This window comes from Lichenostomus cassidix, chromosome 5 (assembly GCF_008360975.1).
Source record: "Lichenostomus cassidix isolate B80296 chromosome 5, HeHo_3.0, whole genome shotgun sequence".
NCBI lineage: Eukaryota > Metazoa > Chordata > Aves > Passeriformes > Meliphagidae > Lichenostomus > Lichenostomus cassidix.
This window is the reverse complement of record NC_139486.1, coordinates 39044727-39071149: the sequence shown is the minus strand read 5'-3', so window position 1 is coordinate 39071149 and position 26423 is coordinate 39044727. Positions and strand designations below refer to the sequence as shown.

Below are 26423 nucleotides of genomic sequence, written 5' to 3'. Positions count from 1 at the left end.
GACAGACAGGGAGGGAAAAGCCCTTATGCTCCAGTGAATCCTCCCTTTACATCCACTACTGGTGAGCACCAACAACAGTGGCTGAGGAGTCAGGTTCCAACTGTAAAATGACACTATTTCTGGGTTTTCCTAAAGCCTTAAATGCCCCACAGCATATTACTGGGCAACAGCTAAAGGAACATAATATCAGCTATCAGGTAAGTCCATCAAAACATCAGAAGGCCACAAGCACATCTTTACTTTCCACTCTTACACCATCACCTCCTTCACACGCAGTAGCCTTCATGCTTTCAAAAAAAGCTTTAATCCCATGCTCCAGATTCATCTCAAGTCTGTCTGAGCTGAAAATATATAGTTCCAAGAACTCTGAACTATGCCATTTCCTTCAGCTCAAAGAACTGGGAGGCCCGAGGCAGAGCCTGACTCAGGCTTCCAATCACCTCATTTGACAAATGCACTCAGACAGAAATGCACTGATACTTACAGCCATAACAGAGACCACTGTCAGATCAGGGCTCTTTGTACTATGTAATCAAGCCAAAAACTTCAGACCTTTCCTCCAAAACATCCAAGTTTCTAACTTCCTACATTACAACTGCATCAGAAAAGGAGGAACAAAATGGAGGGAATCTTTCTGGCTGCCTGCTTTTTGCCTTTCTAATAACCTGAAGAAAAGGCTACCAGGAAAAGCATCAAAAAGAAAAGTTATATAAAAGCCATCTCAAGTATAAATAGTTAAATAGGTACTCAAGGAATTTTTTTTTTATAAGCCAAAGGACAGCTAAAGTCTTGTTTTTAGAAATGCTGAAAATACACACTTCTTGTTACTTCATCTGAAATTACAGACACGCATAGCACCCAGAAAAACAAGACTTCAGAAATCACAACACCACCAACTACCATATAGTAGGATGATAAAATGTCTAAAGCAATCTGCGGGACCCTCAGTGCACAGTACAGACTTTGTATCAACTGAGATGTAATCAAAGTAATGTCATCACTCCAAGCATCCATCTGGATTAGCAAGTGATACACTTGCAAAAGAGAGAAGACTGTGGTTTGAATTGGTATGATCTAATACAGCTCTACCACCATATCACATCTATACCAGCAAAGAAGTTCACACCAACTGCTAGTCCTAGGTGGACACTTGCAGCAATATTTTCATGCTTTAAGAGCCCAGACTTTGCCAAGAAAATAGACACCTAGAAAAAGGCATGAACTGAGCTAGTACCATATGTTAAAAGCAAAAAGAAATCGGTTTGTTGAGCTATTAATTTGGTGCTGTTCTAAACCTCTCACCTGACCCCACAGACTATTTCCAGCCACCCACATTAAAAAGGAAAACATGTAAGAACACAAGAGACTGGGGAGGAAGAAACACCTGTCTAATGCACCACCTGCTTTGGCGAAGTCATCCCGATTATAGCTCAGGTCCTTAAGAAAGGTGATGCTCTCAATCTCTGGATTGTAGCGCCGAGATGTCTCCAACAACATCACCTGAAGACAGAAACAGATAAACTTGATTTGAAAGCAGGAAAAATGTTACAACATCAAAAATTTGCTGACTGTTGAAGCATCTTTGAAAAAAAAAAAAAAAAAACCAAACAAAACCACTCCAGTTTCTCTCAGTGCTTAAAAATTCCAAGATAAAGTCTGATGCCATCCTTTGTGGTGTCTGCTTCTGGGAAACGGGAAATTCCTGCTTACCACTACCAAGGCAGTTGCCTCATTCTCTTCCTGTATAACCAGGCACTGCAGTACAGAACCAGGCATTTTGCCAACATAACCTGGTACTGCAGTAATGGTCCCATTGCTGAGGTCCTTCAGTCTACCATCCTCAAAAAAGGGATGGAACTAGTTCTCAAGGTGGGTAACTCCAAATTCTTTCATCTCTGCTACTATGTACTGTGGTGGAGTCAAACCCTTACCTCTATGGTAGATGTCTTCAGTAAAGCAATCTGATCTTCCCTGGTGAGCTCCAGGAAGCCAGGTAATTGCTTGGCAAAGTCCACGATCTCTTGCACAGAGATAATTGCAAGTTCTGTGAAGTGAGCAAAACGCTGCTGCCTTGCTTCACGGTTATTTGGATCAGGAATCTGGGGCCATGGCTGTGGGAATAGGAACAGACAGCATGTATTTGTGAAAGATGGAGCCAGGGCAAAAAGAGAAGATTAAGTGAACAAGGAAAGAAAATGACAACTTCAGAACATCATCCTTTGCTATTCTTTACAGAGCTTTAGCACACAGACGCAATGTCTAAAGTAACTGTTTTCCCAAATATTCTACCTAAAACATAACTGCCCAAACTTCACTTTTTCTTATTCTGGGTACACTGGTGGAGACTTTACCGTCACTTTGAGCCTGTCTGTGAAGGAGCGCTGGTTGCACTGCTGCTGAGCAGCCACAAGCTTTTTTATCATGCTCAGCTGTTCCGGCGTCAGCTTGTGGGAAGGGCTTGGCGGATTTGGAGGGTTTGGACGAACCACAACTGTCCGAGCCTGATCGTCTTCCTGCTTCTTCAGTTTCTTCAGTCGGATCTGCTCTTCAGACAGAACATCTAAAGCAGGAATAGCCCGTGATCAATCACAGGAACACGATGGAAACCACACCAAACACAGGGTAATGTGCTATGGATGGAGAGGCAGAGATCACAGCTGCCTGTACTGGGCACAGCAGAGTGTACACAACACAGCAGACAGTGATACTTATTTGTGTCTCACTCTATTCCCCACTTTAAGTTCTTCCATTGCCTTTCTTCTAATCATACTGTCATGTAAAGTGTTCACAAAAGGCAGAAGTTTCCTTCATGATGCCCTGCTGATCTCAGAAAAACAACAGTGACTTTCCCCACAGAGCAGTTCCCTAAAATGTCATGTTACAACAGATTTCAACAGGTGGTCCCTTCATATGCCATAGTGCGTTCACTGTATTTTATACTACCCAGCTGCTATGTCCTTTTTCAATATTGTTAATTTAACAGCTTGTGTCATTTCACCCTCTTCAAAGATCAGAGTCAGTCTTCGACGGAGTTTGAAAGGATAATAATAAGGGAGGACCGGGTGGGGAAGGTTAAGCTCAAGGGCAGCCTGGGCTGCAGTGACCATGAAATGGTGAATTTCAAGATCCTTGGAGCACAGGAAGTTCACTGGCCAGGACTTCAAGAGAGCGGACTCTGGCCTCTTCAGGGATCTGCTTGGTAGAGTACTATCAGATAAAGTGCTGGTGGGAAAAGGGGCCCAAGAAAGCTGGTTAATATTCAAGGATCACCTCCTCCAAGCTCATGAGCAATGCATCCTTGTCTCTAAATTGGAATAGCATGGATTTGACAGATATTTCACTTGGAGGATAAAGGATTGGTTGGATGGTCACAGTCAAAGAGTTGGGGTCAAGAGCTCAATGTCCAGGTGGAGACCAGTGACCAGTGGCATTCCCTGGGTGTCAGTATTGGGTCTGATGCTGTTCAACACCTTTGTTGGTGGTATTGACAGTGGGACTGAGCACACCCTCAGCAAGGCTGCTGCCAACACCAGGCTGTGGGGAGTGATTGACACACTGGAGGGAAGGGAAGCAGAAAATTGGGGAATAAAAGCACCTCTGTATCTTCAGGAACAAAGATGAATAAACAAAGTTTGACTTTAAAAAAAAGATTTTAAAAGTCCCGAAAGACTGTCTGGCCATTTTTTTTTATGCACAGATAACATAGAAAACAGAGGAGGTTGTAATGAGGCAGGTTTCAGTCTCTTCTGCCATGCCCACAGTGAGAAGACAAGAAGAAATGGCCTTAAACTGAGACAGGGGAAATTCAGATTACGTATTAAAAAAAAAAAAAATCATTGTTAGGCCATGTATTGGAACAAGCTGCTCACAGAGGTGATGGAGTCATCATCCTTGGCGGTGTTTAAGAGGTATCTGGATCTGTGCTGGCTGATAGGGTTTAATGGTTTAAGGGTTACAGTGGTACTGCTGGGTGGACACTTGGACTTCATGATTTTGAAAGATCTCTTCCAAGTTTGATGATTCTATAGCTGCTACACAGAAAAGCAGGCCCTAAAACTGAACAAGTATATAATTGCACTTCTTAAAAGAATCATGTTAAACAAAGACAAGAACTGGAGAGCTACTGTAAGACAGCATCCTCGGGATTGGAAGGACAGACAAAGAATATACCACAGTCAAGCTGAGAGTAGCCTTTATCCCTGACTTCCAACAGGGAGGATGCATGCACAGGTACATGCACCATGCACAAAATTTACAATTCTAACAGTGAAGGCATTTAATACTATTACTAAAATAAGGGGGATCTGTAAGATTAGAGAATGCTTCCTACCATGTTAGTATAAGGAGGGAAGTAATTGATCCAAGAGGTTACAGTCCCTCATCTTGGGACTCAGACGCACAGAAAAATTTACATCTGGTAACGGGCTACTTGGCTACTAATGAATCTTGAAAACTGCCTATGTGTAAGCTCCTACACCATGCTAAATTCAAAGCAATCTAACTTACTTGGTTTGCCAGGAAGGAATTATTTAACCTCATGGTTCACACTGGCTTAAGAACAATAAACTGGCCATGAATAACTTCAGTCTGGGAATTAGAAGAATGTTTCCAGCAATTACTAGGGGGGAAGTTCTGGAACGACCTTCCAAGTGAAACAGCTGGAGGAAAAAGACCTCAGTTTCTGTCAAAATTAACAAGGCAAATTTGCAGTGGGGATTATAGTGTTGACAAGAATTGCCAAGTCCTTGATAATAACACCAAGACTCCTTTTGACCTAATTTCCCTGAGCTGTCTTCAATATAAAACAATGACTAAATGCAGAAACATACTGAGGCTCTCTGCTTCTCTTGTGTTGCAGGTAGATATAAAGTGAACAAGTAGTCTTACTACATTGCTTTTCAAATACATTGGTTTTGTAACTCTCAGGAACTGGGTGTTGGGGTAAAGGCAGCATATGTAATGCTGATACAAACCAGGGAGACAAAGATACTGATGTGCTGCGTTTCATGCTGAAAAACTGAACAGCACGTCTCCTAGCTCACTGGGACTTAATTTTTGCAGAATTATGTTACAGGATGTTTCTAAAATACCCGCTGTTCCTAGCTGTTCTGGCTGCTGGATGTCAGGAAAGAAGACTTCACACAGATCTAACATTAATTGGGCATCCATTTAGTCAGTCTTGATGAGCAAAGGGATGAAACCGGGATGCCTCAGCCAAGGAGGGCTGTTCCTGATATCCGAACAGAAATACTGGTGAATGTTTAGAAACAGCAGCATTATGTGATAAAAATGGCAGAGTTCACTAAAGGGAGCAGTGAGATCAGCTCATGCACAAACACAGCTGCAGCACTGTGGTGTGGCTGTTGACCTCTGTTGCAAGCTCACAGTAGGGAGCAAAGAAAAGTGCCTGCTGTTCAAGGAGCATGATGACCTATCTTACAGTCCTGATCACAAGCCTGAGTTTACTGACACACTTGACAGCATCCTAAAGAACACGTGAGTCTTTCCTCTGCTGGCATATTCCGTGAGTTCTTACAGGAAATAAAGCAGGTCTGGGGCTTTCAGCACACCAGTGGTGTTCCACTAACAGCCTCACCTCCCCACTTGATCCTTGCTCAGCTCTCAGTGACTTCCCACGCACATTCCAACATACAGCCTGCACGGCTTCTATATCCCCCTCTCCTCAAGCACTCACACTGCCTCCTGCCTTACAGCCACCATCCCCACAGCCCTCCTGCCCCATCCCAACCCCCCAGTACCCCAGTGCCCCGTGGCTGCACTCACACTGCTCCCGCATGCCGGCCTCCTGGCACTTGCGCAGCCGGCACTCCTGGCACTTGCGGCGCATGTACATGTCCATCTCGCACTTGCCGCCGTTCTTGCACACGTACTGCGCGCCCTTGATGACGCTGCGGCGGAAGAAGCCCTTGCAGCCTTCGCAGCTCAGCACGTTGTAGTGGAAGCCAGAGGCCTTGTCCCCACACACGCTGCACACTTCGTTTCCCAGCATCTTAGGGGCTGGGCCCTTCTTCCGCTTCAAGGGGGGATTTTCTACCAAAATGAACAGTAGTGAGGAAAAGAAACAATAGAAAACACAAAGACATGAAGGAAGTGAAATGTTTGCAGCTGACCACCCCATTCCTGACAAAAACCAACATCCTCACTCAAACCCACTATCTCCCAAGCACATGGATGAAAAGATACACACACCCTTTCCACACACACCCCTTCTGGGCAAGCAAGTCTTCTGCAACAAACTTGGTGGTGTAATCTACGAGGTTTTCCCTCAACTATGTAAGTACATACAGCTTCACACCTGTTCCCCTCTAAAACAGAGTGAAAGAGCCAGAACACAATCAGGGCAAGTATTATTCTGCATTTTCCAGTTACAGTTAAGTTACCAATGTGAGAAAGGACCTATAAAAAAGTTGAGCTGAAATCCAAGATGGTGCAGAAAGTAAATTTCTGAAGAACTCACCTCCAGTTCTCTTCTATTCTCTGCCATACTCATGCACAAGAATAAGGAAAAATGTCTCCTCAATTCAATAGTGACAGAAAACCAGTACTGAAACTGTGACCCTACAACAACCAGACTGAGCAGGCAAATCCTGTAACTGGAACACTTGGGAAAACTTTCAAGACAGAAGTTTGTGGAGTTAGGGGCAATAAACAGACAAGCAGTACACTTCACAAGCTCTGTAAGTCTTTGGAACCCTGAAGCCATCATTTCCTCTTCAAGAGGAGAACTCCCCACTCCTAAAACTGAAACACTCTCATAGAGTGATAGCCCATTTACTAAAGCCTCTTCCATCTGAAACATGGAGCCTTCACTACTGCTTCACATTTCAGATGGTCTTATGCAGCAGCTCCCAATTCTTTCTACATCATTCTGGCAGATCTTAATCATACCAGTGGCTCTGCATTCTGGAAACATCTTTGGTCTGCTCCAACATACCTTAAGCATTCCAGTCAAATGCTTGCCAATATTATATATGCATTTTCTCCCTATTTAATTCTAGCTATGTTGACATCTGACATTCTACACAGCTCCTAGTGCAGGTATTTTTCTGTATGTCAGATACTATAGATTCTTCTACTGCAGCTGTTATCAAGACATGCTGGTTGTAATCTTTAAAAGTCTCCAGATGATGTTTAGATATGCCTGGAAAGCCTATACACTGAAGTTAATTCTTAGTTTGAAGGACAAGGCTATGAATTTCTTGATCAGCATCAGGGTTACAGTTGCATGTCTCATTTTTGTACTTACTGTTCTAATACTTCTATCCTTACTCTTGTTTACACTTACTATTCTGTTCATGTTCCTGAAATGGTAACCAGTTTCAGGTCAGTCTCAGAAATTATTACTGGTGTTCCTCACTACAAGTTAGTTTTCAGTCCTAAGTATCTTGATGTTGACTTTCAATCACACTGACTTTACAGAGGCCTGGAGGTCATTCATTTTGGCCTGCACTTCTCATTGCACACTGAACAGCAAGAAAATGTCATCAGAAAGGTTAAATCTCTGATATTCTCCTCTCTTGATGAACTACATTGCTCTTTACACAATATATTACCAAGTGAAAGTTATGCAATGCCTACAGTTATTTCAGATTACTTAGTATAAACACATGTAATGGCAGACTAACTGGTATAACAACTTTGCTGAAGCCTCAAGAGATGTTTATATGCTTCTGAGAAACAACAGAGTAATCCAATAACTTCCACAGATAAATCTGTCTATCTTTCGGATTTCTCAGCTGTCTTTAAGACTTTACATAAACATCTTATTACCTATTCTTTGACTGCTTTATTGAGACATAGATAGGCTTACTCTTTGATCTGTGCAAATTATTTTCCATCTCTGAACCTGAAGCATTTTATTTATATAGATGATTATTATCATTTTCTGTAGTCAAAGATAACACAGAAATGATGTAAGATATTTCAAGTATGAATGCCACCTCTGAACCTTAGCTCTCATTAGGGTCCTCCTTCCTTGGTAGATACCCTATTTATTAAATGTTTTCCACATTTTGTGGCTTTTTTTCCTGAAAGAATGGACAGCCTTTATCTTGTATAGATTTAGTAAGAATTTTTGCATACCTGCATGCTCAGGGGGGTTCTCTGAGCCAGGGAAGAGCGGAAGCCCTTCCTCCTCCATCTCAAATACACTTGCCACCCTCTTCCCATGATCCTGTGTGCTGAGTTGAGTGGGACCCATGGAGGCCACACAGGAAGGGCTCGCTATAGTCTCATCGCTGCAGCATTGTTTCTGCCAAGCAAGGGACCACAGGCATCTATCTTCAAGGTCCTTAGTTTTTCTCTGCTACTGAAAGTAAGGAAGTACCTGTGGAAAAAACAAACAGATGCAAAAGAGGCAAGAGTTCAACTACTGACACTATTAACTTCCAAAATCTATGACAAGCTGTTTCACAAGCAAGCTTCAAGATTTCATTTCCATAATTAGCTTTGTTTTATCAATGTTTATACTCTTGAAATACAGTATTTTAACAAACTGTGTTAAAAGGTACAAGACTAGCATATCCAAGTGCAAAACTATTCTTTCATTGCCAACGGATTTATCAAGGAAGGACAAGTCTTCATTAATGCTAACACTACCAGTGCACTTCATCCCTGATCTCTCCAAGTGTGTAAGAGGGAAATTTCTGGCATTATCACCAGTGGCCTTTATTAAAGCTTCCAGTAACAAACAACTCAGTGCTGCCAGCTTCCCCTGAATTTTGGTGCATGTATTGCACAGCATATTGAGAATTGGAAAAGAGATTTTTGATACAATTATTTAGCAGACTAAAAAACATTGAATTTCCCTCTTACTATCAGTAGCCAAAGACTGTGACAAAGGTTGATGATGCATCAAAGATAAGGATGACAATCCTCTCCTCACCTACAGCAAGAAACTGAAAGCCAGCATCCTACCTATAAGAAATGGCCATGATGCCATTCTCAGGAAATAGATTAACCACCAACCTTCTGAGGACACCCTTTTTTGGAACCTAGAAACCATACTGAAAAGCATCTTCATTATACAGCCCTGACTCCACTACAGAGCCTGAAACTGGAAAGCAAATCCAGCCACTTTTTCCAAAAAGCCCCAACTGCACAGAAAAGGACACTACTCATGGACCCTGCTTGTTTGATCACACAGATTCAGTGAAACTGATGCAAATTGCCAATGTAAACACCCCTAATCTGATTGAACATACGTTGATCTTAACTCAACTTATGATTTACCAATGCAAGCTAAAGAAATTAACTGATTTAAAAAGCAGCTACGTGAAAGGCCTGTACCAGTCTGAATGATTGAGTTCAGGACTGGAAGCCTATCAGTCCCTGAAAGACAAGAGGTGACAGCTCTGAAGCAGCCCAGACACAAGAGCATCAGGCAAGCAGGGGCATGCCTCACACACTGTAGTGCTGACCATGAAGAGGCAGAGAACCACTGTCCCAGCTCCCTTCTTTCCCCCTGCATATTTGGACCAGACCATGCAACTTTTCTTAGAACTTCAAGAGCAAAGACAAAAGCAATGCTACCCAGTACTCAAACAGTTCTTAAGTATAAAAGCAAGTCACACTGTCCGGCCTGCTGAGCTCCTGTCATCTCCAATTACACTGTGGATGCAGGTGTTAAAACCCACAGGGCACATTAATTCATGTGACCTTTGTAAACACAGCCTCAGACTGCATCAGGAATTCAGAGCTCCCTTCCCCGAGGGACCTGGAGAAACAGACTATCTAGGATAAAAGCAGTGATAGCAAATATGAAACACAAAGCTACAGACAGAAAGAGACTAGGGAGACTACAACCTAACTGATGTGATTTGGAACCAATTCAAATAAACTCATGGTCCCCAAAAGAACAACGTGGCTACCGTAACCAATGTCTTTAAGGCTTCTCCCAAGGAAGTCTTGCAGAATTTGAAAACCTTGTGGAAGCAGCACAGAGCATCAGATGGAGATGGGAACTTTACTGTAACAAATCTAAACCCGACTTGTATTCCTAGTCCTATGTAAGCTCCTCACCGATGCTGACACAGATGTCTCTGGACATGTTTGGACATGAAACAAGAAAGCTAAGCGTAAGCCTCTGCATCTCCACATTCCTTTAAACCATGCTAAAGACTCACTCAAAAATTAATTATTGTGCAGAATGAATCACCAGCAGCACTACTGCAGCAATTTTTCAAAGGAGGACTTTGATCCCCCAGCTGGGGGACTGAGTGACAGCGCTCAGGGCCCAGGCCTTCAGTTCAGTGACCCATTCTTAGTGCAACTCAGCCACAACTGAAGCTTATTCCAGAAAACAAAAGAGGAAGGTACAGTCTGATGGGATTTCAAAACTGTGTCATCTGCACAATGACTGACAATGCAAGAGTGAAACTTGCTGTCAGCAAGACATCTGGAGCCCAAAGAGGAGTGTCAGAGATTGCAAGCTACCACGGAGGGGACTATAAATCCATGTGCACATCCAGGACACAGCAACTGATAAGCCACTGTCTGTGCTGTAGAACTACCCCATGTGTTCCGGCTTTGTGCACCAGCCTCCAACCTTCCCAAAACAGAATGGGCCAGACAGAAAAGACTGCTTGTCTTCTTTGCTCCAAAGACACAGCTTTTTTTTTTTTTTTTGGTAGGTGCAATAACAGTTGCAGGCTTCAGAAAACCAACCTAACCACGAACAGCAGCACTCTGGTGCTAGGTAAAGAAACCTAATGAGCATTTTCCTCAGAAGCACACAAGTGAGAGGCTGTATGACTGTATGACTAGGCCTGAGACTTAGTTTTCACAGAAATGCATGAGGATTGTTTTTAATTGACTAAAAATCTTGTCGAGTTTTGAACTAATAAACATATTATTAGAGATTCACACCTCCCAATTTGCACCACCACTTCAACTAAAAATGCAGAAAGGTGATGCAAGGCATAACTGCAAGAGGGAACACTGTCTTCTTGACATAGTCTGCTGTGCTGCCTCCCACTGTCTGTCTCAACTTCAGTTTTAGAAACCAGGACCGGCCATGTGACAAAAGATGAAGCAATCACTTCTCTCTAATGCAGCATCTTGAACAGGGTGACCTGATGAGCAGAAATACTCCAGTGAGGAAACATGTGGAGATGAAAGGCTGAGGGAAACAAATCTGCCAACTCTTGCCACCCATGTCTCACACACAACACTAAACACCTCTGAAATGTGCCGCTATCAGCTTTACCCTGCTCCATTTCTTCCATCTCCGTTCTTTTCTGAGACAAAGACCAACTCAGATACTGATGGTCTCCAGGTCAGCACTCTTACAACAAAGTACTGGTTTTTTCAGAGACTAAATGTGGCAGCCCTGCCTCTTGCACCTCATGCTAAATGCCAGAAACATTCATCACTTCCTCCAGCAACAGTCTCATCCCATTCCCTCAGTTGAGTCCTCTTCAAAGCCAGCTGAAGCATTTACACATTGTTCTGGAAGACTTTGATCTGACTTGCCATCAACTCACTAAGCTACAGAATATACCCACCTACTGTCCCACATTCATTGAGGACAAGTAAAGGAGATACCATTGGGCATCGCAGCACATAAAGAAACTATATGAGCCAGATACAGTTACTGTGACACTTCTGCTAAACAGTGCTGTCCTCTCCCTGGTATTCTTATTTTAGCACTCTCTGTGAGAAGTTTAATGATCAGGAACCAGACCAGATGCAAGCACATCTCTGAAGAAACTGTACTGTGTAACACATGAATAATCAGAGGAATAGTACAATGAGCCCTTCACCTCCAAATAATGGATGCTCAGAGGAAATAGTAGCTTTTTAGGAAGTTTGTTCAAGTGCCTGTGGTCCTTCAAACAGGATTTACTCATCACAGTCCTGGCCCTGCAAATTACAATATCTTACAGTTTCTGCCAAGGCAAAAATATATAGCTATGTTTCAGTTCTGTATTGAATCACAAGCATGCACTCTGCAGCATGTCAGCATCAGCAGAAGAGACCTTACATTTGTATACATATGCTAACATGACTGTGCTCACTGCATGTCAAGAGGACTGCGCCTCTGTGCATGAGCCTGATAGGCTGTTGGTGAACAAATACATCTGACAGGAAGGGCTATCTTTCAGAGGTAACTAAAGCAGGGATATAATTTGTCATTTTGTCTTCTAAATGTGTTCTGATACACAATACAGATTCACACTGGGTGCTAGTATTTATGTCTGAAAGCTGTGCTCACAGCAGTGCCTAACGACCTCTGCTGAAACCTAAATGCACAACTCACACAGTGATGATGCCACCTTGGGTATCAAATGCTGGCTGCAGATCTAAATGGCCAAGAAAAAACCCACCAGTTAGACTGAGATTTCACAGGACCCTACAGCACCAGCAGAGAACTAAGACCCTTGAGAGGCACCACTGTTCCAATCCTTTCATACAGAGTAACCATACTTTGTGACCTAATTCTCTTCCTATACTGTGTCTGGCGTCACAGCCAGAGTATTTTCACAAATCTTCCCTAGGATCTTGGTACTACCTTGTAGCTGTTTCAAAGAAACAAAGATTATTCCCAGCTCATGTTGGCTCATTCTTCCTCCTTTCCTCTACATCATCACATTTCTCAAGAAATGCTGAAACAGATAGCAGGTCTATGAGTGAGGCGAAAATATACATATAACAGGTTTCAATTAGGAAAAAGTTGAAAAAGACACCTTGTACCTTTCAAGACAGAAAAAGAATCTGTCACTTTGAAAATGAAGTAATATTACATGTGAAAACTGTCAAAACTCATGAGGAAAAATAATAACCTTCAGATTGACAATGGGAGGGACAAGCCATGAAAAAGCAAAGTGTGAAAAGAAGTGCAACAGGATACTGTAAAGAATGATTATGAACAGTATGTTTACAAAGAATGGAAAAAACAGTTCTGCAACTCTCAGGGAACAGACTAGCTCAGTGCCCCTGCTGTAAATCCCTCTCTCAGAGTACTGCAGGGACACAGTTTGAAATCGCATTATCCATTTTGATCTCCCAGAAGCATAAAGGCAACCACAAACTGGAAGGAGTTTGAGAGCCACCGTCAGTCCCAAGCTGATAAAGAAAAGCTACAGCCTCCTGATTGCTTTCATTTGCTGTCCAGCTAAGCTTCAGCTGACCATGAGCAGCTGTCCAAGATTGTAGCACTGCTCTGTGACCCTTTTAAGTTGTTGCCACCATTGACAATTATGCAGAAGAGTCCTACAAGTCACTCGCAGCTGCGCAGCTGCATTCCGGTCTCTTGCCCTCAAGTTAAGGGTCTTATTCCCACTTCTCCCTCTCTAGCTCTGAGTTTCAGAGCCTGCCTCCCCCTGCCCCCTGCCTTACTTTGGGTTTTACTTCTGCTGCTGACCAACTGCTTTATTATCCATGACTGCTGAATCCTGGCATGGCCTTTGCCCAGGCATTTGTCTCTTCCTTTGAAGTGGGCTCACTGTGGCATCCAGCTCTCGCTCGGTTTAGTTTGGTCTCAACACAAAGCATGCTGTCTCTTACCCAGGTCAGGTATGGAAACCACGGTAAAGTTCAGAGAACAACAGCAGAAGGGACTAACAACTGAAAAGATTAAAATAAGCAAATGCATGTCACTTGGTTGAAAGAGTACTGGGAAGAAAAGAAAGGTGTAACAATGGTGTTTCCTGGAATGTGTTACTCTGAAATACAGCATGCCTAAAAGAACACTGAGGAGGGAAAAGTCTGGCTACTATAGAAAAACACCCTAAAGCTGAGTTCTAGGAGACTGGAAGTCTCCATAACTTTCCTTCCAGAATTAGACCTTATAATTACAACCAAAATGCAGAGAGTTCTATGGACATTTCTGAATCTGAACTTAATATGACTTAGCTATTCTGTGGATGAAGAGTGTCTATTATCGACAAACAATAGCAACAGAAGTTCCAAGCCAATTTCACCCTGTATCAGGCAAGAAGGAATATAGGACCAAAACAAGTGAACTAAATGGGCTAGTGAACAAAGTGAACTAATATCATAAGGCACAGCTGTACAGCCAAACAGAATGCAGTAAATCACAGCAGAATAAGCCCAAAAGACTTCTGCTTTGCTTCACATAAAAAACCCAAACAACCTAACTTGTTCCTTGTCCGTGATCTGCAAAATACAAGATTTGTTTCTTTCCTGCAGGAGTCCTGTGGACTCCCTCAGTTTGGAAACATGGCTTCCCAAATTTTAAATCAGATGATGACAGAATGTGCTGACTTCAGTCCTACCCAGGACACCACAGGCTCTGCAAAGCTCACCCCAAACAGCAACTGTTTTGCAAGTCAGCTCTCCTGTTCACATGCCTCATCCAGCAGCACAAGCTCCCTGCTCTCACCTGCCTCTCATTATACCTTGCCTAGCAAAGGCTGAGGTTTTGGGTTTGCCCTTCCTTTCAACTCTTGGTTTCTGCCTGATCAAAGAGAGCCATGTCAACACAAGGAGCAAGAGGAAAAGAGAGCATACATGTGACTGCTTTCAGGGTGGGTAAGATCCTGAAGTGGGCTGTGCCTTTATTTTTCCTTCTCCCTCTCTCCCAACTGCCAGATGTCCTTGGTTCTGCAACTGAGAGGAGGAGAAAGGAGATGAGGTTACTGGAGTTCATTCACACTGCACACAGGGCTGCTCTCGCCTCTCTTCCTGTTTGCAAGGAAGTATTAGTCCCGTTGACAAAGAGAGACAGAAACAATCAGACAAGTGGATAGGGGAAGAGGGAGAAAAAGAGGGAAGGGAGGGAAACAGGGAGAGAGGGGGAGGGAGGAAGGAAGGGATTATGGTAAGAAGATAGACTTTTCCCTGGTTAATGAACTGGAAATGAGTAACAAGTGATATCAGGAGTGATGTAGACACCTTGCTGCCATGAAATTCCTTTAAAAGGCCATTGACCCACGTTCCTTTGAACTCTGGAACACAACACAAGCCTGATCTGGGGAAAAAAAAATCTCTAGCCCCTTCCACCCCCTCTTCTAAGTTTTCTACTGTCACCTCAGCTTTCAAGCTTCTGGCTAACCTAGAGCATAGCCATCTCAGGAACCCCCAAAACAAGGGCATGCACAGGTTTACAGCAACGAAGATGTGACAGCAGCGGCATCCTTTCATCTCCCCCTCCTCTCCAAGCCATCCTGTAAAATGACCAGTCATCCCTTCTCAGTTCTGTCTGGCCAGGTGAGCTGTGAAGCCGGTGTCCCAACATGGGGAGGAGACACAGCACAGCCACTTTAGAGGGACACCAACTTCTGCAGCAGCCAACGGGATGAACATGAGCAGAACCCACTGTTTGTAGCTGAGCTGCAATAATCCCCTGTGTCTGGCCACGACTCCAGCTCACTGACAGCTCAACACCACTATCAGCACCAACCTTCAGATGGCAGGAAGCACGACTGAGTCTTTGATAGGGATTTCCTACAGGAAAAATCCCATCTGTGCTCCTCCCAGGAGGATGAAACATTCAAAGCAAAGCAGCTGCCCCTCCTGCTAGCAGAAAAGCAAAGGGCAGCTCTGTGCCACTTCTTGGGAAGGGAGGGAATCCAGCCTGGGGCCTTGTCCACAGAATACATCAGCATCAACTACAATAGCAGTTTTTCCCTATGGAAACTCACTTTAAAATGGCAACAACATTCTTTTGCCAGTAGCACTCAATTTCTCCAAGCAAATTTAGTTATCCTAGCAGTAAGTCTTTTTTCCCTTTGCATATCTGTATGTATCTATGGAAAGGTGGTTTTGGTTTACATGTCTGTTTTTCTTCCTAGGGCCCTTGTATTGGCTAATAGTGTCATTCGTTCACATTTCTAACCACAGCACCAGATACACACACCAACCAAAATAAAAGAATAAAACCAAATGTGACAAGTGTTCAAGCAACCAACAAAACTGCCTACTATAAAATAATCTGCTAGCAAAATCCCCCTTCAGTTAGGAAAATTAAATATTTGCAGCTCATTATTCCTGCTGCTGACCAGCTCTTACACACCCTTCCTGCAGCAACAGCTCATCACGTTCTACTTGAAGGCTGAAAATGCAATCTGACCCCACCACCTCAGTTTCTTTAGAAATGCCAGTGCATGACATCATGGAAAACAGGACCACAGACTCCATTTCTTTCTGGATTCCTTCTCTACATTTACTCAGCCATCAATATCTTGTTCTGTACAATTATACATAGCTATGCAAAACCTAACAGTCAGGCATTCTTTGAAGCAACAGTTTTACAACCCAGAGTTTCATTTGTCTTCCCAGAGAACAGAGTTTAAAAGAGACAAGAAATAATACCAGTGTCAATGAGATCAGAAGCAATGACAATAACCAACTAGTCCAAAAAGCTGGGGTTTTTTTAAAATGAGGCTTGTACAGAAGTTGGAAGGGAATGGGGAGAATTAGAGAAGCCTCTCTCTTCAATCATTGTGGGCTTTCTTGGGAGCACCACATTATGGAACAAAAACTCCACCATGGATCCTGCATTCCTCCTTTATGACCCTTAGTCCCACAGATGTTATAGCCCTGCTTCAGGGAACATGTGTCTGACTCACAGCAGATTTGAGAAGTCAGCTCAATGCTATTTCCAATCTGAAGCAAGGGATCAAAACTTTAAAAAAAAAAAAAGATAGAGTGAGAGAAACAAGAAAGAATGAATACCCAAAATAGCATCCTGGTAGTGGAGATGCCAGGAAAAAGGGCTAAACCTAGTCTATAAGGAATAAGAGGACCAACTAGATTGTGTCTAGAAAAGAGCATTGCAGGCCTTTTTTTTGCAGGTAGAAAATGAAAATGATAAATAATCCCACAACATACTGAATTCTTTTACCTGATTGTTTCCTTAAAAAATTCTTTCATCTCAACTATGCAGTAAGGGAATAACATTGCATGATCCATGTCTATTCTAGACAAGCACCTTTATCAGCTGGCATCACAAAAGGGAAATGTCCTCAGCTCCCCAGGCTGTCTCAGCTCATCTCCTCAACACAGAATCCCAAATAGCTGTTGACTCCTCTGAGCAGGAACATGGTGCAAACCACTCACAGAACTGAGCTACTGAAACAGATAAAGGCAAAAAAGAAGTAACTGCACCATTTTACCAGGAAGATAAGATGACAAAACACACACAAAGCTGCAGGATGTATCATGGCAAAGCCAGAAAGAGAAACAAAAAGAGAACTTAAAAGCCCTCAATCAATTCCTATCCCCTGTCCACACCACCTTCTCTTTCAAACTGGTCTTCTCCATCCTGTACCAGCTATGAAATTAGAGGACATGAAGAACAGAGGAAAAACAGAAAATAACAGAAGGGGAGGGCTGCTAACAGTAAAATTGTTTGCTCATTTTTGTGACTTCCTCCTTTCCTCCCACCCCAGGAGTACTTCCATCAGCATGCTGCACGTCACCATAACTGATAGGAGATTGTTTCTGGGAAACAGCTTCTTAATAATGCCTCTATATAACAGTTTGTATCCAAGCACCATTTCACCCAAAAGCATCAATCAAAACAAATACTACCGCTCACAGGCAAACCAGAAATACAGTACTGGATTGCAAAAGAGGCAGGAAACTCATTAAGATTCCCTTCAGGGCAGTAGGGGAAAAGCACCAATTCCCATTCATAGAAGTATCATCCCTAGATGTAGCACAGAGGTCAGGAAGAAATTACAGTACTACAGAAAAACCCATATGAAGAACACAGAGAGATACTGGAAGAGAGTTTTAAACTGCTTCAGAGTAAGCCTGACTGTTCGTCTGCTCCCCACTCAACCATTGTCAGGGATGTATTTTGTTAGGTTTTGCTAATACTGCTCTTAGAAGAGGCCGGGTTGCAGATGTATATATACAAACCTAGATCAGCCAGAAGACTGCAGCAGAGCAATGAAGGAGATCAGAAGACCTGCCAAGAAACACAGTGAAGACTGGCAGAAGGATGCAAGTCAGAATAATGGACTATTAAGAGCTTTGTTGCAAAGTAAACTTGCCCTGCTTTTGACTACTGTTCTGGATTCTGGTCTGTATGGGCTATTTCTGCTTCGGGGGTCATTGCAACTGAACCCTTACAAGGTGAAATACCAGCAAAATAAGGACGACTTTTTTGAGTTTTATAAACTCACCAGGCAGAACCTAGGAAGGAAGGGTTAAAGGTCTGAAAATGAGAGAAAGAGATCTGTGTGACAGGAAGGGAGCATGTGAGAGGGCGTGTGACAGGCTGTGTAGCAGAATGTGTGTGCAGATCTCGTTCCCTTCGAGGCTCTTGGCCAAATGTGGAGCTGAACTTTCTGCAGACTTTGTCCTGCCAAATCATGTTCCCTTCTCACACTGCCTGACATCACCACAAATACTCAGCTGGAAAACAGGCCAGAGCCGGACAGAGTCCACTGCTCAAACACCAGCCAGTGAAATGGCTGCACTCACGGCACACCCACCAGATGGGAAAACAGAGCCACCAACTCTCCTTGCAGGTTCTCCCCAAGCACCCAGCAGGCCTCACCCTCATCCATGCAGAAAGAGCCCTACCAAGGCACAAAGAGACCAGAGGTGCTAGCAGACCAATGTTTTCCTATTGCCTCAATAACACAGCCCAGAACAGACTGAAAAGGCTCTAACAGAAAAATGCAAAAGAACATAACTGTCAGACCACCTGAGTTTGTCACAAGCATCCTGCTCCAAGGAGTGCAGCCTGTTCCCAAATCTGGTACAACCCTGCCACAAGAAGGGAGCCATCACACGCAACCCGTGGACAAACAAGAAGCCAGTGATCCTGCAAAGACTGATGTTCCAGCAGGGTCTGCATGAAGCCATCAAGCAAACATTATCTTGTCAGAGTACTCCTATCACCTTGACTTTTCAGAAATAAATATGAATCCAAGATCAGGGCTGGAAAATGCAGCACATGTATGAGTGTGTGGGTGTAGGCAATGGGACTAAGCCAACAAGTGGCTCCATTTCTTATTTTGATCCTTGTGTCAAGGAAGAAGGGTGTGGATGGCCCACTGATTCTGGAGCACTGCTGAAGGCACCACCCAGAGCAGGTATCAGGGAGTAGCAGCGGAAGATGATACTGAAACAAGGGAGAACAAAGTCTGCAGTCTCTTGTTTTTTTCTTCAGCCTTCACCTCCAGCCTGCTGTTTAAAAGCAACACTAGAAAATGCCCTCAAAGTACAGGTGATAGGGAGAAAATTCATGTTTTCTTCAGGCAAAGGTTTCTCCTTTCTCCACTCTTATTCTATCTCTAGCAGAACAAGCAGAAGCTCAGGAGCTTTCTCCAGACCAAGGGAAAATTTTTCTTCAGTCCCATAAAGGCCAGAAAGTTATGTCCTCGCTTTTCAGACACACACAGGTAACAGACACTACATTTTATGACCTATAGTTATTTTACATTTTAAGTTTTTATTTTTCATTTTAAAACACTCCTCACAACAGAAGTTCCATCTTCCTTTGCTAAGGAAAGGGTTCTGACACCTTCCTTAATGGTGCATTAGTGTAACCTTCCCTGTCCATACGCTGTATGAACCTTAAATCATATCTTTACCTAAGGCTTCCTGTCCAGATATGCAGATGCCTGAAAATGTCCAACTCACCAGCGGTAAACACAAAAGCCATATTTTGAACTTCTCCCTGGCCCATTCACAGAAATCAGAATATTATTCCTTTCCTACAGACAATGGCCAAAGGTGGGAAGCAGCCAATCAGAAGACAGGAATCACAAAGCTGTTGTTAGAAGGCCAGGTGGCAGCTTCTCCTGCTACTCTTGGCTGAGCTGTCCTGCCTCAGTGGCACTGCTCATGCAAGCCAACCCACGCTGCTGAGGGCTGCCCACAGGACTCTGAGTGTGCAAGTGTGCCTGCATGTCAAGGCCTGCACCATCAGAGCAAGTCTCCAAGGCTGTTCCAGGGCAAGTTCATGTGCCCACACAAAGCTGCATAAGAGTTTCTGCTGGTAGGTGCGCAAAAAGCCACTACACATGCATATCTGACAGCCTGACTGCGTGAAATCCTCCAGCAAAATCCCTGGCAAGGCATGTGGAGTCCTTTGGGGGCTGGCACATTTCTGCATGTATGTCCCTGGCAACCAAGATATACTACAGAACTGTTACAGAAACCTACCTGTTTGCCCTCATTTCATAAGAGCTCTAGATGAGACTACTTAAATTCCAAACATTTTCCTTTAAATGGGTTTTACACACAGTTTTCAAGATTACACTTGTTCAATTTATTGTCTAAGTTAATGGCATTTTATGATAAAGTCTAAAACAGCCATTTAAACAAACACACGCACCCCCTATTCAAGCAGGACACGGCTACTGGAGAATATTTAAAAAGTCTAATTTCTAAACTTGAGGAAGTCTCTAAGTCTGCAGAGTCAGAATCTACTGAAGTACAAAACAAATCTTTCTTAAAAAGGCAGAAAGACTAATTTCTTTAATTCACTTACTTAATTAGTTCAGTTCACTCAAAGCTGGTGGAGGCAGTATAAAATGGGTGGGAGGTATCTCCCTCTTACCATCTCTAAAGGAAAACAAGACAAGGGAAGATGAGCTACGCTCATTCTAAGATCTGGAAAGAGACAATGACCAAAACCAACCAGTTCATTCTGCTAAGTACAGATAACACTACCCTGAAAAAATCAGTCATTTAATAGCACAATCCAGCAAGCGTATTTTCTCTTATATATCCACTGCATGATTTGTGTGATTATAGTATAATTATAAAAAAGAGCATATTTGATTTGACCTTTTTATTCAAGTGCAGTTTTGTACGAGTCATGAGGAATGAAATTCATCCAGTAAATACAACTGACCATTTTGTAATGTAAACATTTACAGTGATACAATAGCATAAATGGATGTATGCAGATACACTGTATCGTCCTGTTTTGCAAGAAGCAGTAATAGATGAGCCTAACTGATTAGACTAAAGCTGCCGTTTAAGAAATTATCAAATGCAAAACAAAGCTTAAATGAATTATTTAAATCACTAACTTTAATCATGATTCCTGTCAGCAAGTGGGAAGCCTTGATTTAAACCAATTGACCTTGTTTGCCTCACAGCTGCAGTAGGACCAGAGGGCCAACACCGCCCCATTCCCTGGAGGGAGAGAGGATACAACTTCCATGCCCCATTGGTTTCAAGAAATTTTATGAGCACATTTGCCAAAATTTTTTAAAAATCTTAAAACAAACTAGAAAGCCTTACATGCCAGGAGACACCTACTCTCTTGTCAGTCATGTGCTTTAGCAATCAGTCTGATACTCACCTAACATCTTTTATTTACATCTCGGAGAGGTTTCTATGAGTACACAATACAACCTGACTCTGTAGCATGGCTTTTAAATTGCTTCAATTCTCACATCCCACGAGATAGTTCTCCTACTTAATCCTTAGAGGCACTAGTTTCGGTCTGTTCAAAACAAGAATTAGATTTTGCATTCTCTAACATTTTATCTTCATTTCTTCACCAAATTCCCACTAAATAAACATTTCTCTTTTCCCCTCCTTAAACCTACTGGTTAGGTCTGCAATGCTCTGCTCTCCTCTGTGCATCTTTAGTTAACCTTTGTCCTCCCGAAATAAGATTAAGAACTTGACAGTCCGTACTTCGAAGTGATTCATAATATTACACTAAAATTATGTTAATCACCTTAACATTTTCTTTTTAACACTCCATAAAGCAAGTAATTTTGCTTTACAGGAAATCTGGTTTTGAGATCTCCAGATATACAAGTGCACTAGCTTTAGGGGTGTCTCCCTTTTAGTGGGAACACAAGAAAGGAATTTGTCTATGTTCCAAATATGGCTAAAAAAGTATTTGGTTCCAAGCAGGAAGTCACAGAACAAAATTGACACAGGAGTGCTAAAGGAAGCCATTGTACCATTTCTAACTGATAAATTTAGACTGAACACGGACAGACTTTTTTAATTTAACAGTATTATACACATCTCTCAAACCTGAAGTAACTACAACGAAAATGCTAAGCCAAACATTGTACTTGAATACAAGCAAAAGTATGCTAATGACCAAGTTCAACCAGTTTACAGCCTCAATGCAGACCTATACCTACCAGAAGGACGCACTCCCCTGTATTCCCTCCCAAGATGAAGTTCCTTCACACCGAGGCAGTTTCCACAGCGAAGAGAATGTGACTCTGCCTTTCTAAGTTATTGTGCTGTAAGGAAAACAAGCTAACACATCCTACAGCAGCTCAGCAGAACATTCTCCTCCAATGAAACAAGGTATCTGGGTTTTGAAACATAAAATGATTTGGTTTGGAATGGACCTAAAAAATCATGTAAGTTCAACTCCCACCACCATGGGTAGGGACACCTATGACAGCTCTGGAAGACTGATTTTTTCTCCAAGACTGCCAGGTGTGTGAATCTCATTACTTAGTGGGGGAGGGAAAAGAGGGAGAGCGACAAACAATCTGATAAGCTTTCCTATTCAACATGCAAAGACCCACACATCTGCAACAATGAGACTTTCATAGCAGCTGCTTCCAGAGGAGAAAGCAGGATCATCCTTCAGTGCACCCAAGACAAAGCACATTATATTCTATCTCTTCCTTAGGCAGATGGAATCACAACTTCTGAAAAACAGCAACAGTTAAAGATTTCAAATTCAAAACCTGAAATTTTGAAAACTGTCAGTCTTGACATTCATACAATCACAGACCAGATCTGATCACAAGACACATTCTTCTAATATCTGAGACCATCACCATTTGATCAAACATTTAACAGCAGCAAAACATTAATCCTTCAGTTTACCTCGGAACAAGCACACAGAATTGTGAGGACTAATCCAAGAGAAAGTAAAAGAAAGTCATCACAATCAAATGCACTTTAACACACTGGAAACATGACTCTTCCTGCAGGTGTAAGACAGGGATAAGGCAGCAAACTCCTGCTCTGTACTTGTGTAGCTGCACGCCTGTCCTGCACAGCCTACACCTGCCTCCCTGCACAGCCAGCTGCTAAGGGAAACATGCTGACAAGGCACAGGGAGCTGCAGCAGCAGTAACTGGAAACAGCCAATCACAGCAACCCAAGGCACACTGCCAGGACACACTAATTCTGTGATAAAATTTCCTGTCTCTATTTTCTTAGATTAGGCAATTTTTATATATATATATACACATATATGTATATTTATATAAATAAATATATACACATATATATGTAGTCCCTGCTGTGGTACTTCTCCCTGCTTCCCTTCACAACATGAGTAGCTGTAAGTTTCCTCCGGCAGCTACAGAACTCCCATCAGCTCCACAATAACCCATCTTCTGTCCTGCCTCAGGCTGGTTTAGGTTTATTTCCCTCACCTGTTATTTTGGGTGCCTAGGGGAAAGCTGCTAAATATTTTCACCCTGGCTTTTGTCCTGCAAAAGCTGGCCTTCCTGTATGAAAAAGAATGCATGTGCATATGCATGTGTGAGAAAGAGAAAGAAGTATCACGGCAAGGGCTAGATTTCACCAAGAGGTCACACGAGGAAGCCACACAGTCAGTCTGCCCCCACAAGCCTTGTTGCAACAGTATCTTCTGGGAAATGTGCCACAGGTGTGATGGCAAAGAAATGTAGCAAAGCCAACCTCTACCTGCTCCTGGCACAATGTGTCCAATGCCGTCTTTCCACAGTCCAAATGACAGGGTTGAGCACCGCAACACCTGGCTGAAGTTTTCAAACAATTTTTACTTCCATAAAACATAAAACGTAAGGAATATTTTTCTTTTTCTACTACAGCAAGGGGCTTATGTCTTGATTCAGACTGAATTAAAAAAATCAAGCCCACCACTCAGTAAAGGAAACAAAACCCAGGTTTTCTGTTTTCTTTTGTCTGCTCTCAGGTACAGCCTTCTCTCTGCCACCCAGGAACAGCAGACCAACTCCATGTACCTTGGAACAAGCAGCAGATCTGAGAAGACTCTTCCCTACAGACAAACATAACCTGCAGTCATAGCCAGAAACTGTCTGACACACAGAGATCCAAACAGTTAGTCAGAAACGTGACTCAGTGTTGGCGACTCCCTCAAAAAAGCCTTGCAGGGAAGGGCCCAGCTGTCCCTTTAGGAAAAAGAAAAGAAGGGAAAGAAGTTTCAGGAGACAGAGCATTTCTCTTTTAACGTCGATCCAAGGTTAGCTTCTGGCCCACAACAAAATACTATCTTGACAAATCTGTGGACCATAAGTGTCAGTGAAACGGCACAATGAAGTGCAACCACCAGTGTAAGCAAAGTTACCTTTTGAGAGCATCCTGCAAACTGACAGCCGTACAGACAAGTTTCTGTCCTACAAAACTCGCGACCTGGGCTGACAGGATGCAACAGGTGAATGACACAGAGTTGAGAGGAAAGCTAACAAGTTACCACAAAAGCAAGTAAACATCTCCTGACAGCACCACCGGAGCCAGCAAACAGAAACCCGGGCTCTTCAGGTGCACAACAGCCGCCAGAAACTGAACCGCTCCCCAGACACCTCCGACCCCCTTTAGCAGAAAGACTCTCCCCGACGGCGCGACCGCGCAATCCTCGCCGGCAGAGATCGCGCACCACGGCCGGCGCTGGGCTCCGGACCCAGGCCGACAGAGCGACCCCTTCTCTTCCCTCCCTCCCGCTCGCCCGCGCGTCGGGCCGCACTCGGGGGACGCCGCCGAGCCGCCCCGCACCCTGCCAGGCCCCGGGCTCCTCAGCGGGACGGGCCGCCGCCGTCCCCCTTCCTTCCAGCACCTTCCAGCGCCGCCCGGCCCGGCGGACAGCACGACGCGGGCGGGCGGCACAGCGCCGCCGGCTCCGGGTCCCTGGGAACGCTGCGGCGCTCGGGCCGGCGCAGGCCGCGGGGCGGGACAGCGCGTCCCCGTCCCCCACCGTGAGTCACAGCCCCGCGGGCGGCGAGGAGGAGGCGCCACCGCCCCCACCTCCCGAGCCAGCGCGAAAAGTTACCGGCGCGGGCCGCGGGTGCCGGCGATGCGCGGCCGCCGCCCCCCGTGGCGCAGGTGCCCGAGCCGCGCGCTGGAGGGGCGGCCCGGCCCGGCCCGGCGCTGCTCCCGGCGCTCTCCCTAGCGTTCTCTCCCTAGCGTTGTGCCCGGCGCTCTTCCCGGCGCCGCGGCGGAGCTGCCGTGATGTCACGCGGGCCCGGGTCACGTGCAGGCGCCGCCCGCCCCGCTCCGCCCCCGCGGGTCCTGCGGGACGCGAAGGCTCCGGGCCCCGCACGGTCCCGCCGCCCGGGAGTCCCCGGCAACCGCAGCCCCGGCCTCACCGCCTCGCCGACCCTCGGCCAGCTGCCCGCCCTCAGCTCAGCCCGCGGGAGCGCAGCTAAACCAGCAGCAGCAACAGAACAATCCCAAAGCAGTAACTGCAGCACCAGCGCGCACTTCCCCTCCGCAGGGAACCTTTTCCTTTCAGCACCCGCCAAGACCCTCCTCAGTGGTGCGGTATCGTCAAAAAGAAGGAAAAAAAAAACCAAAACCGCGGCTTCGTGCTCTCCTAGAGATACGAAATATAATTTAATTTAAATTCACTAAGCATTCGAGCCTGGGCAAATTAAACAAGTTATTCCGTCCAGCTGAACTTCGTATATTGCACCAGGCCTGCCATGGCATAACCTCTCTGCTTCACAAACAATTTGGCACTAAGACCTTACACACAACTTCCTAACGCTGCAAACCAGAAAGCTTTAAGCAAACAAACAGATACAAAAGAGCTGGGTCAGAGAGCCGCTGGAGCTTCAGGACTCCAAGGTTTCTTTGCAAAAGCGAAAGCCATATTTCCTTTTTTTCCTTAAAAAAGAGAAAGCTGAGAAGCTCATACACTCACCTCCCTCTATGCACTTGTGGGTGGAGATAAGCACTAAGTACCACTAATTTCGTTAAACTGCCTATGATTTTTCCCTCTACATGGCATCTACGAGATCCTCGGCCAACAATCCAGCGGATGCACAGCCGGCAGCAGAAGCTGGGTTTCGTCTCGCACTCGTCTAATTCGACCAAGTTTCGTAAGGAACTACCAAAAGTGGGCAAAACCAGCCAACGCTGGGCAGCCTCTTTGCCAAGAGCCAGCAGCAGCAGCTTTCCATTGCTACATACGCAGGCATCCTCAGGCTGACCCGATGGATGCGACGATTAGCGACCCGCGGCGCCGGGGCTGCCAGGCTGTGCAGCCTTCCCTACTTCAGTCCACGAGGCATTTACCCGGGAGCACACGGACGACGTCAGAACACCGGGGAACCTCGTACCCTAGAGCGAAGCCGCGGCGGGGGTGACATCGCTGCGCCCTCACTCCCCCCCGCTCCTACCGAGCGCCCCCGCGGCTGCAGCCCGAGGCGAAGCCTCCGCAAGGCTCACGGCGGAGGTCAGCGCCGCCACACCGGCGGGCCCGACGCGGCTGCTCAGCGGGCTGAGCGGGGCCGTGCCGCCGCCGGGAT

General features: G+C 44.6%; 1 protein-coding gene across 6 annotated transcripts in view; it reads right to left on the bottom strand.

Annotated features, from left to right (window-relative positions):
• The window catches only part of NR1H3 (nuclear receptor subfamily 1 group H member 3), a 29931-nt gene extending 3511 nt beyond the window's left edge, over window positions 1-26420 (bottom strand). The window contains exons 1-7 of one of the 6 annotated variants that reach the window (XM_085062530.1): window positions 24944-25081; window positions 22065-22169; window positions 8104-8347; window positions 5785-6051; window positions 2352-2560; window positions 1932-2111; window positions 1401-1500 (exon numbers count right to left, since the gene is read on the bottom strand). In XM_085062530.1, the coding sequence (XP_084918656.1) occupies window positions 1401-1500; window positions 1932-2111; window positions 2352-2560; window positions 5785-6051; window positions 8104-8221 (874 nt within the window). In that variant the 5' untranslated portion in view covers window positions 8222-8347; window positions 22065-22169; window positions 24944-25081. Of the gene's footprint in view, window positions 1-1400; window positions 1501-1931; window positions 2112-2351; window positions 2561-5784; window positions 6052-8103; window positions 8348-22064; window positions 23081-24943; window positions 25085-25816; window positions 26082-26234 lie in introns of those variants that run through there. The other 5 variants (XM_085062532.1, XM_085062531.1, XM_085062533.1 and 2 more) reach the window with 5 other exon arrangements.
• Between the last annotated feature and the right edge of the window lie 3 nt (window positions 26421-26423).